An 18,427-nucleotide genomic window follows, 5' to 3' on the forward strand; every position below is an offset into this window, starting at 1 on the left:
ATTTTTAATTGTTAATAATAAAATAATATCCTTATTGATGATTGACCTTGTCTCTCCTCATTATTGATTAGAATTTCCAAAACATGACCTCTGGGGGGGCCCCATTGATTCTGTTAGTCACTCACTCAGATTATCATTAGTAACGTGGCATAAGTCATAAGATGTGTAGATCAACTGAAAGGGCAGCAGAAGACTGGTGACTCCAGGACCAATAAACACATTGGACAGAGAGGAGAAAGACAACATCAGCTTTAGGGGTCAGTACTATACACCTCTCCATACATAACCCTGTGTGTAGAGGGGTCAGTACTATACACCACTACACCTCTCCATAGAAAACCCTGTGTGTAGAGGGGTCAGTACTATACACCTGTCCATAGATAACCCTGTGTGTAGAGGGGTCAGTACTATACACCTCTCCATAGATAACCCTGTGTGTAGAGGGGTCAGTACTATACACCTGTCCATAGATAACCCTGTGTGTAGAGGGGTCAGTACTATACACCTCTCCATAGATAACCCTGTGTGTAGAGGGGTCAGCACTATACACCTCTCCATAGATAACCCTGTGTGTAGAGGGTCAGTACTATACACCACTACACCTCTCCATAGATAACCCTGTGTGTAGAGGGGTCAGTACTATACACCTCTCCATAGATAACCCTGTGTGTAGAGGGGTCAGTACTATACACCTCTCCATAGATAACCCTGTGTGTAGAGAGGTCAGCACTATACACCTCTCCATAGATAACCCTGTGTGTAGAGGGGTCAGTACTATACACCTCTCCATAGATAACCCTGTGTGTAGAGAGGTCTGTACTATACACCTCTCCATAGATAACCCTGTGTGTAGAGGGGTCAGTACTATACACCTCTCCATAGATAACCCTGTGTGTAGAGGGTCAGTACTATACACCTCTCCATAGATAACCCTGTGTGTAGAGGGTCAGTACTATACACCTCTCCATAGATAACCCTGTGTGTAGAGGGGTCAGTACTATACACCTCTCCATAGATAACCCTGTGTGTAGAGGGTCAGTACTATACACCTCTCCATAGATAACCCTGTGTGTAGAGGGGTCAGTACTATACACCTCTCCATAGATAACCCTGTGTGTAGAGGGTCAGTACTATACACCTCTCCATACATAACCCTGTGTGTAGAGGGGTCAGTACTATACACCTCTCCATAGATAACCCTGTGTGTAGAGGGGTCAGTACTATACACCTCTCCATAGATAACCCTGTGTGTAGAGGGGTCAGCACTATACACCTCTCCATAGATAACCCTGTGTGTAGAGGGGTCAGTACTATACACCTCTCCATAGATAACCCTGTGTGTAGAGGGGTCAGTACTATACACCTCTCCATAGATAACCCTGTGTGTAGAGGGGTCAGTACTATACACCACTACACCTCTCCATACATAACCCTGTGTGTAGAGGGGTCAGTACTATACACCTCTCCTTAGATAACCCTGTGTGTAGAGGGGTCAGTACTATACACCTCTGCTTAGATAACCCTGTGTGTAGAGGGGTCAGAACTATACACCTCTCCATAGATAACCCTGTGTGTAGAGGGGTCAGTACTATACACCTCTCCATAGATAACCCTGTGTGTAGAGGGGTCAGTACTATACACCACTACACCTCTCCATACATAACCCTGTGTGTAGAGGGGTCAGAACTATACACCTGTCCTTCGATAACCCTGTGTACCTAAGTATGATTCCCAATCAGAGACAACGATAGACAGCTGTCCCTGATTTAGAACAATACCCGGCCAAAACATAGAAATAAAGAACTATAGAAAGCAAAACATAGAATGCCCCCCCACATCACACCCTGACCTAACCAAATAGAGAAATAAAACGTCTCTTTAAGTTCAGGGCGTGGTAGCATGATTCACAGCTATAAACCAACATGATGCACAGCTATAAAACCAGCATGATTCACGGCTATAAACCAGCATGATTCACAACTATAAACCAGCATGATTCACGGCTATAAACCAGCATGATTCACAGCTATAAACCAGCATGATTCACAACTATAAACCAGCATGATTCACGGCTATAAACCAGCATGATTTACAGCTATAAACCAGCGTAATTCACAACTATAAACCAGCATGATTCACAACTATAAACCAGCGTGATTCACAACTATAAACCAGCATGATTCACAACTATAAACCAGCATGATTCACAGCTATAAAACAGCATTATTCACAGCTATAAACCAGCATGATTTACAGCTATAAACCAGCGTAATTCACAACTATAAACCAGCATGATTCACAACTATAAACCAGCGTGATTCACAGCTATAAACCAGCATGATTCACAACTATAAACCAGCGTGATTCACAACTATAAACCAGCATGATTCACAACTATAAACCAGCATGATTCACAGCTATAAACCAGCATTATTCACAGCTATAAACCAGCATGATTTACAGCTATAAACCAGCGTAATTCACAACTATAAACCAGCACGATTCACAACTATAAACCAGCGTAATTCACAGCTATAAACCAGCATGATTCACAGCTATAAACCAGCGTGATTCACAGCTATAAACCAGCATTATTCACAGCTATAAACCAGCGTGATTCACAGCTATAAACCAGCATGATTCACAGCTATAAACCAGCATTATTCACAGCTATAAACCAGCATGATTTACAGCTATAAACCAGCGTAATTCACAACTATAAACCAGCATGATTCACAACTATAAACCAGCATGATTCACAGCTATAAACCAGCATTATTCACAGCTATAAACCAGCATGATTCACAGTGGGTGACAGCGTCGTTCTCCTCATTACTACTACGATAATAAGGATAGAATCTGTTACTAATACCGTCATTTATCAGACACTTTATCCATCCAGAGTGACATAATCACTACACCACAATGCAAAATATTATAAAACCTTCAGCAATTATATTGAAAAATACTTATTATCATTTCATTACTGTTTCAATATTGTAATCACATAATATGTTTTCCTCTTGATAGATATGACAAAATTAAGTTAAGATTAAGATTTATACTGTCTTAACAAGCTACCTAGTTTTGTGGATAGGCGTGACAGAGTAGGATTTCATGCATCTTATACTGGAAATCGAATACAATTATATATTTCATCTTTACAGACAATGAATCCAAGGGCAGAGAGTGTGCAGGAGAGAAGCACAGACAGGCAGAAGAAAACATCAGGAGTTACAAGACAAGTTGGAAAAGTACAAAAGACTACACCACAAATACAGAAAACGTTGACAGTCTACAAGCTAAAAATCAAGACCTTGACAGTCCAAGAATGAAGACGAGAAGCACTCTACAAGGCTGCCCGGCCTCTTCATCAATTAGAACAACTCTAAACTTCCACCATGCTCTCTTGGGGGATCTAAGAGCAAAGTACAAAGCAGACAAAGCCAAACAGGGATTTATAAAAATACTGACAGGAAAGCTGATCAAGAAATACAGATTTAAAAGGTTGTGTGCGCATAGCATTGGTTTTTCAAACAAAGCCTGGGAGCTACAAAACAGAGCTCGAGAAACAAGTTTGGAGAGAATTAACAAGAGCTGTACGACAGATCTACCTAAGAGATGATGTCAGCAGGCAAACCCCTGGCAAAAACAACACTATCATTAAGAATGAGAGAGGGCTCCTTTGTGATTCCCGGAAAAACAGGAATCACAGGAAATTTGTTGCTGAGCATTATGGGCAAAACATTTCATATGCCTTCTTCTGCAGACCATTTTGGGTGGTGACACCGAAGGACAGAGACCGAGAAACTTGCCAATGCAAGACTCATGAGAACTTACAGTTTATTGTGGAGAAAATACACAAACTTGTTCTTTCACATTCCAGCAATGTGGAGGAGATGGCAGATAGTCTGTAACAATGTCTTTCTACCAGGAGTTGAGGGACTCTGGCAGTCAAATACAGTTGCATTATGTTAGCGAGGAAGAGGTGGAAATAAAGGCACAGAAGATGTCTGAGGTATCTCTGGTTACCATAAAAGGAACCATGTGAATGCACAAGGTTGTAAGTATCATACCTGGCATCCTAAAATTTAGAGACATAAGTTTTCTCTGCCAAGCAGCGGAAGGCATGTGGGATTGCCCATGTTATGGCCTCCAAGAAGTAACCCTCCCAACAATGCCGGCTAATGGCCGTTATCTCTGACCTCTACATCAACCAGATGTCATCAACCTGGATATCTCAGCTCCACTTTGTCCAGATGTCATCGACCTGGATATCTCACCTCCACATCAACCAGATGTCATCAACCTGGATATCTCAGCTCCACTTCGTCCAGATGTCATCGACCTGGATATCTCAGCTCCACTTCGTCCAGATGTCATCGACCTGGATATCTCAGCTCCACTTCGTCCAGATGTCATCAACCTGGATATCTCAGCTCCACTTCGTACAGATGTCATCAACCTGGATATCTCAGCTCCACTTCGTACAGATGTCATCAACCTGGATATCTCAGCTCCACTTCGTACAGATGTCATCAACCTGGATATCTCAGCTCCACTTCGTACAGATGTCATCAACCTGGATATCTCAGCTCCACTTTGTCCAGATGTCATCGACCTGGATATCTCAGCTCCACTTCGTCCAGATGTCATCAACCTGGATATCTCAGCTCCACTTCGTACAGATGTCATCAACCTGGATATCTCAGCTCCACTTCGTCCAGATGTCATCGACCTGTATATGTCAGCTCCACTTCGTACAGATGTTATCGACCTGGATTCCTCAGCTCCACTTCGTCTAGATGTCATCGTGTGGTGTATCGTGAACTATGACGAACAACCCTGGCATTATACTGGAGGAGGAAGAACATCATGTCAAAGTAAAGTGCATACACAGGAATGGTGTCAACAACTACTACTGGCCAAACCCAAGAGATGATATCAACTGGTAAGGGGATGACCAGATTGTTTGTCTGATATCAGAGCCGCTGCCAGTGAACAAAAGATCAGTTCAAATATGCCAGAGACAGAGAGAGACACCCTCATTTCTCACTCAACACCACCCTCTACCTTGTAATCAGGTCCCCACTGTCACTTTAGGTGGTCCAGATGGAGTCTCTGTCTCTCTACGATGTGTGGTGTCTGACTGGCTCAGACTGGGAAGGACAGAGCACACACTCCTTCTCTCTTCTTTTGCACAGTACCCCCCTCTCTCAACTCTCTCCATCTCTCTCTCTCTCATTTTCTCCCCCCTCTCTCTGTCAGACAGAGATTAGGGTTCCAGGGACATTCAGGTTCTGTTGTAGTGTTGGTGTTGGGATGGTTTCACCACAGAGCAGGAAGAGATGAAGTGGAGGGTTAGACACAGTGAGCTGTGCAGAGTCAGGCTAAATTGACCCAAGCCGGTGGTGTATTGAAACCAGAAGTGTTATTTCATTGTGTGGAGAGAAGATGGAGACTAACCTCCTCCTAGTCACCACTAAGGACTTCAACAATCCACTAATGTCCAAGTCCTTGTTTGGTGATGTCATAAATGTAAGGGCTCTGAAGGGAGGTGTTGTGTGAGGAGGGAGGGAGGATATGTGGGAGAGGGGTGGAGTCAGGGGTCTGCTATTAGTAGATCCTAGTGATGGATGACTGCTGTGTGTGTAGGAGAGAAAGATACTCTTTTTCATCCTGCTCTTTCCCCATTCCCCCCATCATCAGACAAGCAGAGTAGAGCAGGACAGAGAGACGTGAGCCAACAAGTGCAGAACAGAACAACTCCACAAAGAGAAGAGAGAGGAGGATAGTTCCCTTTGCAAGGACAGAAAAAGAGGAGATAATCAAGCCTTTCAGAAAACACCAACAGGAGAAGAAATATGAGACTGCAGCACATTTAAATCCTCTAACCTTCTTTGCTCACCAACTGAGGACTTATTTGTAGCCTCATTTGATGTTGGAACAGTTAGATTTCTTTCTCATTCTTCAAGAGGCTACACACTGATTGTAGAAAACCTTCACTGTGTAGTAGGACTTTCGGAATTTGAAGAGAGAATGAGAAAGAGGGAGAAAGAAAGAGAAAAGAAGGCTTTTTGGAGCCAGGATTTGAGAAGCAGGAGGCTACAGAGATGGAGATCATGCCCGGGAGAGGAGCTTGTTCTGGGGCAGGCATGGGGAAGTTGCCTGGTAATGATTGAAAGTTTACAAAGTAGGTGCACACAGGCCGAGGGAAAAGATGAGGTGACAGACAGTGACACATTTAATACTGCCTTGCATACTCTTCCCTTCATCTAGTTTATCTAGTGTGTAATCATTAGTCCAACAGTTGCAAATGAGAGTTTCTATTGGATAAATTCAGGTATGTTTATTCCCGTTTTGTTCCTGGTCAGACGTAAACACAGTTCACATTCATATCAGCCACGTTGTATTCCTTCTTGCATCTATGCACCTTTCACCTTTTTCCTTCGTTTGTGGATTACAATGCGCAACACATCAGCTGTATGCGAATAGCCAAACCATATCATAACTGCTACACACAGCCTACATCCTTGTCACCATATTAGCTAAAGTAATTTCATAGTCAACATAGCTACTAGAACTAAACATGAGAAAACCTGCTAAAATCAAGCTGTAACTTCACAGTATATAGTCAGTTAGAAGTTTAGCAGTTACACCGGTGGCCCTCTGTGGCAATTAATCAGTAAAACCAAAAGCTTACCTTGACTTGGAAGAGTTCCAGTGTTGTGTTGGATAGCCATGGCCAGCTAGCTAATATAGCATCCCTCTGTTTGAGCAGGGTGTTTCAGTAGGCTAAACTAGCTAGCTGCATTTGCTAGCTAGGCAAGTAAAACAAACATTATATAGTCTCTCAAATTCTCTCTTGCTTCTCCTTCATTTTGGAAGAAATTAATTTGTTCAAAAATGCTCAACTATTTTCTTTCAACTGTAATCTCTTTGAGTTACAGTTGAAGTCAGGAGTTTACATGCCCCTTAGCCAAATATATTTAAACTCAGTTTTTCATAATTCCTGACATTTAATTCTAGTAAAATTCCCTGTCTTAGGTCAGTTAGGATCACCACTTTATTTTAAGAATGTGAAATGTCAGAATAATAGTAGAGAGAATTATTTATTTCAGATTTTATTTCTTTCATCACAATCCTAGTGGGTCAGAAGTTTACATACAGTCAATTAGAATTTGGTAGCATTGCCTTTAAATTGTTTAACTTGGGTCAAAAGTTTCAGGTAGCCTTCCACAAGCTTCCCACAATAAGTTGGGTGAATTTTGGACCATTCCACCTGACAGAGCTGGTGTAGCTGAATCAGGTTTGTAGACCTCCTTGCTCGCACACACTTTTACAGTTCTGCGCACAAATGTTCTAAAGGATTGAGGTCAGGCTTTGTGATGGCCACTCCAATACCTTGACTTTGATGACCTTAAGCCATTTTGCCACAACTTTGAAAGTATGCTTGGGGTCATTGTCCATTTGGAAGACCCATTTGTGACCAAGCTTTAACTTCCTGACTGATGTCTTGAGATGTTGCTTCAACATATCCACGTAATTTTCCGTCCTCATGATGCCATCTATTTTGTGAAGTGCACCAGTCCCTCCTGCAGCAAAGCACCCCCACAACATGATGCTGCCACCCCCATGCTTCACAGTTGGGATGGTGCTCTTCGGATTGCCAGCCTCCCTCTTTTTCCTCCAAACATAACAATGGTCATTATGGCCAAACAGTTCTATTTTTGTTTCATCAGACCAGAGAACATTTCTCCAAAAAGTTCTATCTTTGTCCCTATGTGCAGTTGCAAACCGTAGTCTGGCTTTTTTATGGCGGTTTTGGAGCAGTGGCTTCTTCCTTGCTGAGCGGCTTTTCAGGTTATGTCAACATAGGACTTGTTTTACTGTGGATATAGATACTTTTGTACCCCTTTCCTCCAGCATCTTCACAAGTTCCTTTGCTGTTGTTCTATAATTGTTTTGTACTTTTCGTACCAAAGTACATTCATCTCTAGGAGACAGAACGCGTCTCCTTCCTGAGCGGTATGACGGCTGCGTGGTCCCATGGTGTTTATATTTGCGTACTATTGTTTGTACAGATGAACTTGGTACCTTCAGGCGTTTGGAAATTGCTCCCAAGGATGAACCAGACTTGTGGAGGTCTACAATTTTTTTCTGAGGTCTTGGCTGATTTCTTTTGATTTTCCCATGATGTTAAGCAAAGAGGCACTGAGTTTGAAGGTCGGCCTTGAAATACATCCACAGGTACACCTCCAATTGACTCAAATTATGTTAATTAGCCTATCAGAAGCTTCTAAAGCCATGACATCATTTCCCAAGCTGTTTAAAGGCACAGTCAACTTAGTAAACTTCAGACCCACTGGAATTGCGATACAGTGAATGATAAGTGAAATAATCTGTCTGTAAACAATTGTTGGAAAAAATGACTTGTGTCATGCACAAAGTAGATGTCGTAACCAACTTACATAAACTATAGTTTTTTAACAAGACATTTGTGGAGTGGTTGAAAAACAAGTTTTAATGACTCCAACCTTAGTGTATGTAAACTTCCAACTTCAACTGTAACTACTCACCACATTTTATACACTGCAGTGCTAGGTAGCTGTAGCTTATGATTTCAGTACTAGATTCATTCTCTGATCCTTTGATTGGGTGGACAACGTGTCAGTTCATGCTACAAGAGCTGTGATAGGTTGGAGGACGTCCTCTGGAAGTTGCTACTGTGTAAGTCCATGGAAAAGGGTGAGAACCGTGAGCCTCGTAGGTTTTGTATTGAAGTCAATGTACTCTGAGGAGGACAGAAGCTAGCTGTCCTCCGGGTACACCATGGTGCTACAGTAGAGGGTTCTGATAAGGCTACTGTAGACCTACAGTGTGTTTTAGCAAAGTATTTGGTGATGTGAATATATTTAGTATAGTTTTATCTCATAATTATGACTTCAACAAAATATATATTTATTCACTGAGGATTGTCCTCCCCTTCCTCCTCTGAGGAGCCTCCACTGGTGTAAATAGGAATTAGGGACTGGAAGAGCAGGAGAAGATGCATGCCATTCACGTGTCCATCATGTGCGCTTGCGTATGTGTATGTGTGTGTGTGTGGACGTGTGAGTGTGTGTGTGTGTGTCTATACATGCTCATCGCAAATTTTGGACGAGAGCATTTCATTAATGCTCAAGTGATTAAGTTCAGGTCAATACAATGAATAAAATGAATAGTTGATCTTATGACTTTATGTCTTGTCTAATATGACTAAATGTTACTGTGAAATGATTCTATCAGTAAATGTCTAGTTGATGTGGTGGTATTGAATTTCTATATTCAAGCTGAATTTCACTGCATACTTGCATCGTCTCAATCGTAAAATAATCCATTACTAATTCAACTGCCTCTAGACATGAGATAAACAGGTGTTAGCCTACATTCTGTTGGTTTGGGGACACTGTGTATCCCTTGATGATTTAGATAGGATCCAGTCTGCAGATAGAGGACTCTCTCTTTTTACTCTCTCTCCCTCCTGTGCACTTGCCCTCCCTCGCTCTTGCAGAGCATTTCTCCCCAAATGATTAAATTAATGAATGAAATAATTAAGCAAATATGCTCCATAAGGCTAATTTCATGGTAGTATTGGGATAGACAGTTACTGGGGTAGGGCACAGGCCTTTACATTGGTCATGTCCAAATATACATACTAGCGTGCTACATACTTGAACAGCACACTATGATCTAATTTGAATAAAAAGTATGCAGAATGAGCAGGTCATGATGACTCAGATCTACAGCATCACTCACTCTTCTCTCTGTCCTCCCCTTCTCCTCCCTTCCTCTTCTACTAACCTTTTTCTCTCTTTCCTCTCTCTCTGGATCAGCGGCCACGGTACATGGAGCTAAGGAGTGTGATGACTCAGATCCACAGCATCAATCTGGAGGCTCTGGACCAGAACGACCAGCGGCTGCTGGAGCCCAGCTCCGCCCACAAGGTGGGAGAGAAGAAGAGGAAGGACCAGTTCAAGAAGCTCATCACTGGCACTGTGGGGGAAATACAACCTCCCACCACTAGATGGGGGTGTTCTTCCACCTATGTTTTCTGCAGAGAACACCTAGAATTATTTAATAACAAAATAATGTCTGAAATGTGTCCATTGTGACTGTTGAAATGGATATTATATGATATAAGTTATACTTTATTGGAAAATGCTGGCAGTATTTTTCGTATAAATTGAATTAAATAGGTCCTGTACACTCAAATGTAATAAGACAACCATTCAATCCAGACAGATTGTAACTGTATTTGATCTCTCCTCTCCACAGAAAGATCTGGGCCAGCAGTTTAAAAAGTAGGTACATATCAGAAATCTCCCATCTCTCTTTATTAAGAAGCCCAAGCTGGAGAAAAGGGACATTGTGGAGCCCAGTGAGAGTGGATCCCTAGCAGCTCTCTTCTCCCCAAAACAGGACAACATCTAGGAGAACATAACAGCACAGAGAGGCTCTCAGACTGGACTAACACACACACACACTTCCTACCCTCCCCAGTGGAGATTTACTCCTGAAGGATTGGCTCATCAAGGGTACAACGTCTCTACCCTATTGGTCAACAGTAGGATGAATGGACTCTACAAACTGTGGACAAAGAGAATCAGAATATTCTGTCATGGACTGAACCCTGCTAACGGGTCATACATATTTATCCAAATAATGTGTCTGTCTGCATTGATCGAGAAAACGCGACAATGTGTCTTAAGATGATGAAGATGATGGTTATTGTCCTTCAAGAGGACATGGCTGTTGCCATAAACCCTGCAGGTTGTAAATGGTAACAACAAACTGCATTTATACAGCTCATATCGTCACTAGTACTGGGAGATAGGCAGCAACTACTGTAACTCAAGTGTATGTGCCTGTCTGTGTTTCCCATTCATTTGGTTTTGAGACCTGCCCATTTCTCCAAATGCTCCAAATGAAATACACTAAAGATGCCATAAAAACATTGACTCTCCAAGTTACATAAACAAGCAGACAAACAGAAATGTTTCTTTTAAATTACCCCTATAAATCTCCTCACCCTGTCAATGATTGATAGTTCTTTCACTTGACCATGTTTTAAACATTCACTCAATATTAAGGAAAAAACTATCTGTACTTGTTCAGGGGACAAAGTATTTGAAACACTCGTACTGTTTAGACTTTTATGCTTTTAAATAAAAGAAGACTTTTAAGTCAATTTAAATGGCTGATGTTATAATTTGTTATGTTATACCATGGATTAGAAATATAAAGATGATTTCAGTAATATTGTTGATGGTAAAGCTGTGCAAGTCAATAATACAAGTTTACAGAGAGAATCAAACATACAGGACAGAAGTCCTCTGTCATTGGCCCTGTTTGTTCTTGGGTGCAGGTTAAATATTCAAACAGGTATTCCCAGGTTCACAGTAAACTCCACCCCCGAGTCACATGATGACTAAAGTTCATCTCAGTGCTGTAACTTTAATAACTCTCCAGGACTCACGTCTGTCTGACACACAACAACACTGGGATTTTATTTAGATTGTTCTGAAATATCAGGCTGTTAAACCAACCAATACAAGGTCATATCATCAAGACGGTGAACTTTACATTCATATTCACTTGCTTTGAATAACGTGTCCCTTCAAGAGAGGACGTTTTAAAAGTGAAAGTGAAATTAACTTTCAGATCTCATACCAGAACAGGGAGTGACATCGTGTGAGAAAATGGCTTCTCGTTCGTCTCTCCCAGAGGAGGATTTGTCCTGTACGGTGTGCCTTGACATCTTTAAGGATCCTGTCATGTTGTCATGCAGCCACAGCTTCTGCCAAGCCTGTCTAAAGGAATGCTGGAAAGACAAGGAATCTCGGGAATGTCCACTTTGCAGGGGAAGATCCTCTAAGGATCAACCCCTTATAAACCTTTCTCTAAAGAACCTGTGTGAGGCCTTACGGGAAAGGAGACAGACAGATCCAACCACAGGGTCCAAGGTGCTCTGCAGTCAACACAGTGAGAAACTCAGTCTGTTCTGTCTGGAGGATAAAGAGCCCATCTGTTTGGTGTGTCAGGTCTCAAGGAAACATAAAGATCATGACTGTATCCCTGTAGATGAGGCTGTTCAGGATCACAAGGTAGGAGGAAGATTCTGATAGAAAATATTTTTTATTTTTATTTATTTCACCTTTATTTAACCAGGTAGGCTAGTTGAGAACAAGTTCTCATTTACAACTGCGACCTGGCCAATATAAAGCATAGGAGTGTGAACAGACAACAACACAGAGTTACACATGGAGTAAACAATTAACAAGTCAATAACACAGTAGAAAAAAGAAAAAAAGAGAGTCTATATACATTGTGTGTAAAAGGCATGAGGAGGTAGGCGAATAATTACAATTTAGCAGATTAACACTGGAGTGATAAATGATCAGATGGTCATGTGCAGGTAGAGATACTGGTGTGCAAAAGAGCAGAAAAGTAAATAAATATAAACCGTATGGGGATGAGGTAGGTAAATTGGGTGGGATATTTACCGATAGACTATGTACAGCTGCAGCAATCAGTGAGCTGCTCAGATAGCAGATGTTTGAAGTTGGTGAGGGAGATAAAAGTCTCCAACTTCAACGATTTTTGCAATTCATTCCAGTCACAGGCAGCAGAGAACTGGAACGAAAGGCGACCAAATGAGGTGTTGGCTTTAGGGATGATCAGTGACATACACCTGCTGGAGCGCGTGCTACGGGTGGGTGTTGCCATCGTGACCAGTGATCTGAGATAAGGCGGAGCTTTACCTAGCATGGACTTGTAGGTGACCTGGAGCCAGTGCGTCTGGCGACAAATATGTAGCGAGGGCCAGCCGACTAGAGCATACAGGTCGCAGTGGTGGGTGGTATAAGGTGCTTTAGTAACAAAACAGATGGCACTGTGATAAACTGCATCCAGTTTGCTGAGTAGAGTATTGGAAGCTATTTTGTAGATGACATCGCTGAAGTCGAGGATCGGTAGGATAGTCAGTTTTACTAGGGTCAGCTTGTTTTGCGTGAGTGAAGGAGGCTTTGTTGCGGAATACAAAGCTGACTCTAGATTTGATTTTAGATTGGAGATGTTTTATATGAGTCTGGAAGGAGAGTTTACAGTCTAGCCAGACATCTAGGTACTTATAGATGTCCACATATTGTAGGTCGGAACCATCCAGGGTGGTGATACTAGTCAGGCGTGCGGGTGCAGGCAGCAAACGGTTGAAAAGCATGCATTTGGTTTTACTAGCGTTTAAGAGCAGTTGGAGGCCACGGAAGGAGTGTTGTATGGCATTGAAGCTCGTTTGGAGGTTAGATAGCACAGTGTCCAAGGACGGGCCGGAAGTATACAGAATGGTGTCATCTGTGTAGAGATGGATCAGGGAATCGCCCGCATCAAGAGCAACATCATTGATATATACAGAGAAAAGAGTTGGCCCGAGAAGTCAACCCTGTGGCACCACCATAGAGACTGCCAGAGGACCGGACAACATGCCCTCTGATTTGACACACTGAACTCTGTCTGCAAAGTAGTTGGTGAACCAGGCAAGGCAGTCATTAGAAAAACCGAGGCTACTGAGTCTGCCGATAAGAATATGGTGGTTGACAGACTCGAAAGCCTTGGCCAGGTCGATGAAGATGGCTGCACAGTACTGTCTTTTATCGATGGCGGTTATGATATCGTTTAGTACCTTGAGCGTGGCTGAGGTGCACCAGTGACCTTCGCGGAAACCAGATTGCACAGCGGAGAAGGTAGGGTGGGATTCGAGATGGTCAGTGACCTGTTTGTTGACTTGGCTTTCGAAGACCTTAGATAGGCAGGGCAGGATGGATATAGGTCTGTAACAGTTTGGGTCCAGGGTGTCAACAATACTCAAACTACGGAACATGAAGTTATCAATGTTTTAATCATAGCTTTTCTGCACATTGTGTTGACTGAATGATTTTGAATTTTAGTTTTTGATACATTCTAAATAGTCTCTGAGTTCCCGAGTGAAAACAAAGGTATCTCTGAAATTAAGTCTTTAAACAAGGATATAAAGTATCTGCAGTGATAGAGGTGTGTTGTACAGACACGTTCTCTCCTATAAAGAGAGTCCAAAGTTGTCTCCTCAGTGAGGTTCTGTCTCATTCCAGGAGGAAGTCCAGACTGACCTGAAGCTCTTACAGGAGAAGCTGAAGGTCTTTAATGAAGTTAAACAAACCTGTGATCAAACAGCAGTGCACATTAAGGTTCGTATAAATTATGTAAAGTTACAATAGTACAACATGTATTGTTTCAATTGTAGCCTACATGTAGGATTTAATTCTGATAATAATTGTGGAATGATGTATTCTTCTCACTGTCTCCAGATCCAGGCACAGCACACAGAGAAGCAGATTAAGAAGGAGTTTGAGAAACTTCACCAGTTTCTACGAGAAGAAGAGGAGGCCAGAATAGCTGCTCTGAAAGAGGAAGAGAAGCAGAAGAGTCAGAAGATGAAGGAGAAGATTGAGCAGATGAACAGAGATATATCATCACTTTCAGCCACAATCAGAACCATAGAGGGGGAGCTGAAAGATGAAGACATCTCATTCCTGCAGGTAAGGACGGCTCTCTCTCAGACATACATTATAAATGAACTCAAAGATGTATTGATATATTAATGATATTGATGACTATTCACTCTACTTTCCAGAACTTCAAGACCATGAAGGAAAGGTAAGTGATCTGCTTCTCGTCTCTCTTCTCTGTGGTTGTGAACCCAACCCCACAGACGTTCTGACTCCTGAATGTTATTCCAGAGCCCAGTGCACAATGCCAGATCCACAGCTGCTGTCAGGGGGGCTGATAGATGTGGCCAAACACCTGGGAAACCTGAAGTTCAGAGTCTGGGAGAAGATGAAGGAGATCATCAAACACAGTGAGTACTGGATAGGAGAGGACATGATCTAGAATAATGTAAGATATATTTAATTAAGTAGTCTATTTGAAGTAGTATTGTTAGTGTATATGAAAAGAGACTACATGGTATAATGTGTGGAATATCTCTTTGTTCTGAAGCTCCTGTGATTCTGGATCCCAACACTGCATCCTCCTGGCTCTGTCTGCCTGATGATCTGACCAGTGTGAGTCGAACTGGCCCAAAGCAGCAGCTCCCTGACAACCCAGAGAGATTCATGAAGTATCAAAATGTTCTGGGCTGTAAGGGGTTCAGCTCAGGTAAACACAGCTGGGAGGTGGAGGTGGGGGATCATCCTCACTGGAACCTGGGCGTGGCTAAAGAGTCAACTGACAGGAAGGGGGAGGTGTATATATCACCAAGGTATGGAATCTGGGCTATACAACTGAATAGTGGTAAGTATAATAATGGAAAAGGAAAGCCCCTCCTCCTGAAGAAGAAACCCCAGAGGATCAGAGTGCAGCTGGACTACGACCAGGGGGAGGTGTCCTTCTACGACTCCATAGACATGACACTCATCTATATTCATAAAGACACATTCACTGAGACTCTCCACCCGTACTTCTCTGTTGGATCAGCTGGTGATGCCAAAAGCACTGGTGTTCAGATCTGCCAATCAGAGGTGTCTCTGACAGTGATGTCATCCCAATGAGGTTCTGTGTGTTGTTGTGGGTGAAATTACTAGATTATGTTATAATACTGTTATTGTATCAAATGGTTGTTTTCTGGAGTAGAATAGTGTTTTTAGAACACTCTCGTCTGTGTGTGTTCTTCTGAGTTGGACTTCTGGGACTTAATGCTGACAGTAGATTTACCATCCATTCATGTGAGCGAGATTGCTCCGGTTTGACTGGAAGGTACCAGGGAGAGATGGCTCGGGTATAGATACTTATGAGAGGAACCCTGTTTTGGGGCCAGACCCGGGTTTACTCACAATGAGAACAGTCTTTACAGCAGATACTGTCTGTTGTGAATTATTAATTCATTTAATACGAATCCTAACCTTGTGACCCATTCCACACATCTGTTGTTTATCATGTAGACTAAGGGGGTGTATCTTTGCTATAAAAGGTCTTTATAATCTTTGTGATCTTTGTCTCAGGGCTCTCAACCCATCAGTCACCATGTTGGGTCGACCAGCCATCGTTATTACTCTGTGCTTTCCTTATTAATAATAAAATAATTTTTAATAGTTAATAATAAAATAATATCCTTATTGATGATTGACCTTGTCTCTCCTCATTATTGATTAGAATTTCCAAAACATTGTGTGTGTGTATGTTGTGTGTGTGTGTGTGTGTGTGTGTGTGTGTGTGTGTGTGTGTGTGTGTGTGTGTGTGTGTGTGTACCTTATCAGCAACCATAAAGTAATATGGGCAGGGCAGTAACTACATATGAGTACACCTCCAGTAAGTCCAGACCTCTGTTATGTTTTCTAATGAAACACTCAATCAGGGAATCAACTTACTATAGTTTTAAAATGCAGTAATTGTATAGTAATGTAAAATGACCTACAACATCTGACCCCCCTCCTCCCTGCCCTGACCTCTGGGGGGCCCCATTGATTCTGTTAGTCACTCACTCAGATTATCATTAGTAACGTGGCATAAGTCATAAGATGTGTAGATCAACTGAAAGGGCAGCAGAAGACTGGTGACTCCAGGACCAATAAACACATTGGACAGAGAGGAGAAAGACAACATCAGCTTTAGGGGTCAGTACTATACACCTCTCCATAGATAACCCTGTGTGTAGAGGGGTCAGTACTATACACCTCTCCATAGATAACCCTGTGTGTAGAGGGGTCAGTACTATACACCTCTCCATAGATAACCCTGTGTGTAGAGGGGTCAGTACTATACACCTCTCCATACATAACCCTGTGTGTAGAGGGGTCAGTACTATACAACACTCCATACATAACCCTGTGTGTAGAGGGGTCAGTACTATACACCTCTCCATAGATAACCCTGTGTGTAGAGGGGTCAGTACTATACACCTCTCCATAGATAACCCTGTGTGTAGAGGGGTCAGTACTATACACCTCTCCATAGATAACCCTGTGTGTAGAGGGGTCAGTACTATACACCTCTCCATAGATAACCCTGTGTGTACCCTGTGTGTAGAGGGGTCAGAACTATACACCTCTCCATAGATAACCCTGTGTGTAGAGGGGTCAGTACTATACACCTCTCCATAGATAACCCTGTGTGTAGAGGGGTCAGTACTATACACCTCTCCATAGATAACCCTGTGTGTAGAGGGGTCAGTACTATACACCTCTCCATAGATAACCCTGTGTGTAGAGGGGTCAGTACTATACACCTCTCCATACATAACCCTGTGTGTAGAGGGGTCAGTACTATACACCACTACACCTCTCCATAGAAAACCCTGTGTGTAGAGGGGTCAGTACTATACACCTCTCCATACATAACCCTGTGTGTAGAGGGGTCAGTACTATACACCTCTCCAAACATAACCCTGTGTGTAGAGGGGTCAGTACTATACACCTCTCCAAACATAACCCTGTGTGTAGAGGGGTCAGTACTATACACCTCTCCATACATAACCCTGTGTGTAGAGGGGTCAGAACTATACACCTCTCCATACATAACCCTGTGTGTAGAGGGGTCAGTACTATACACCTCTCCATACATAACCCTGTGTGTAGAGGGGTCAGTACTATACACCACTACACCTCTCCATAGATAACCCTGTGTGTAGAGGGGTCAGTACTATACACCTCTCCATAGATAACCCTGTGTGTAGAGGGGTCAGAACTATACACCTCTCCTTAGATAACCCTGTGTGTCGAGGGGTCAGAACTATACACCACTACACCTCTCCATACATAACCCTGTGTGTAGAGGGGTCAGTACTATACACCTCTCCATACATAACCCTGTGTGTAGAGGGGTCAGTACTATACACCACTACACCTCTCCATACATAACCCTGTGTGTAGAGGGGTCAGCACTATACACCTGTCCTTCGATAACCCTGTGTGTAGAGGGGTCAGAACTATACACCTGTCCTTCGATAACCCTGTGTACCTAAGTATGATTCCCAATCAGAGACAACGATAGACAGCTGTCCCTGATTTAGAACAATACCCGGCCAAAACATAGAAATAAAGAACTATAGAAAGGAAAACATAGAATGCCCCCCCACATCACACCCTGACCTAACCAAATAGAGAAATAAAACGTCTCTTTAAGTTCAGGGCGTGGTAGCATGATTCACAGCTATAAACCAACATGATGCACAGCTATAAAACCAGCATGATTCACGGCTATAAACCAGCATGATTCACAACTATAAACCAGCATGATTCACGGCTATAAACCAGCATGATTCACAGCTATAAACCAGCATGATTCACAACTATAAACCAGCATGATTCACGGCTATAAACCAGCATGATTTACAGCTATAAACCAGCGTAATTCACAA

General features: G+C 42.5%; 1 protein-coding gene across 1 annotated transcript; it reads left to right on the forward strand.

Annotated features, from left to right (window-relative positions):
• Positions 1-11,476: 11,476 nt before the first annotated feature.
• LOC135523478 (E3 ubiquitin-protein ligase TRIM35-like) lies at positions 11,477-16,196 on the forward strand. Its single transcript, XM_064950174.1, has 6 exons — positions 11,477-12,146; positions 14,166-14,261; positions 14,382-14,612; positions 14,708-14,730; positions 14,814-14,932; positions 15,073-16,196. Exons 1-6 carry the CDS (start codon positions 11,742-11,744, stop codon positions 15,621-15,623), a joined length of 1,425 nt encoding a protein of 474 aa, XP_064806246.1. The 5' UTR covers positions 11,477-11,741; the 3' UTR covers positions 15,624-16,196.
• The last annotated feature ends 2,231 nt before the right edge of the window (positions 16,197-18,427 follow it).

The sequence above is a fragment of the Oncorhynchus masou genome, chromosome 31, assembly GCF_036934945.1.
Source record: "Oncorhynchus masou masou isolate Uvic2021 chromosome 31, UVic_Omas_1.1, whole genome shotgun sequence".
In the NCBI taxonomy this organism is placed as follows: domain Eukaryota; kingdom Metazoa; phylum Chordata; class Actinopteri; order Salmoniformes; family Salmonidae; genus Oncorhynchus; species Oncorhynchus masou.

Bases quoted from the DNA above. Each gene is read 5' to 3' on its own strand.
- LOC135523478 (XM_064950174.1), top strand. From the start codon at position 11,742: ATGGCTTCTCGTTCGTCTCTCCCAGAGGAGGATTTGTCCTGTACGGTG. The intron at 14,613-14,707 runs GTAAGGACGGCT...TCTACTTTCCAG, and splicing joins AAGACATCTCATTCCTGCAG to AACTTCAAGACCATGAAGGA. The intron at 14,731-14,813 runs GTAAGTGATCTG...ATGTTATTCCAG, and splicing joins TTCAAGACCATGAAGGAAAG to AGCCCAGTGCACAATGCCAG.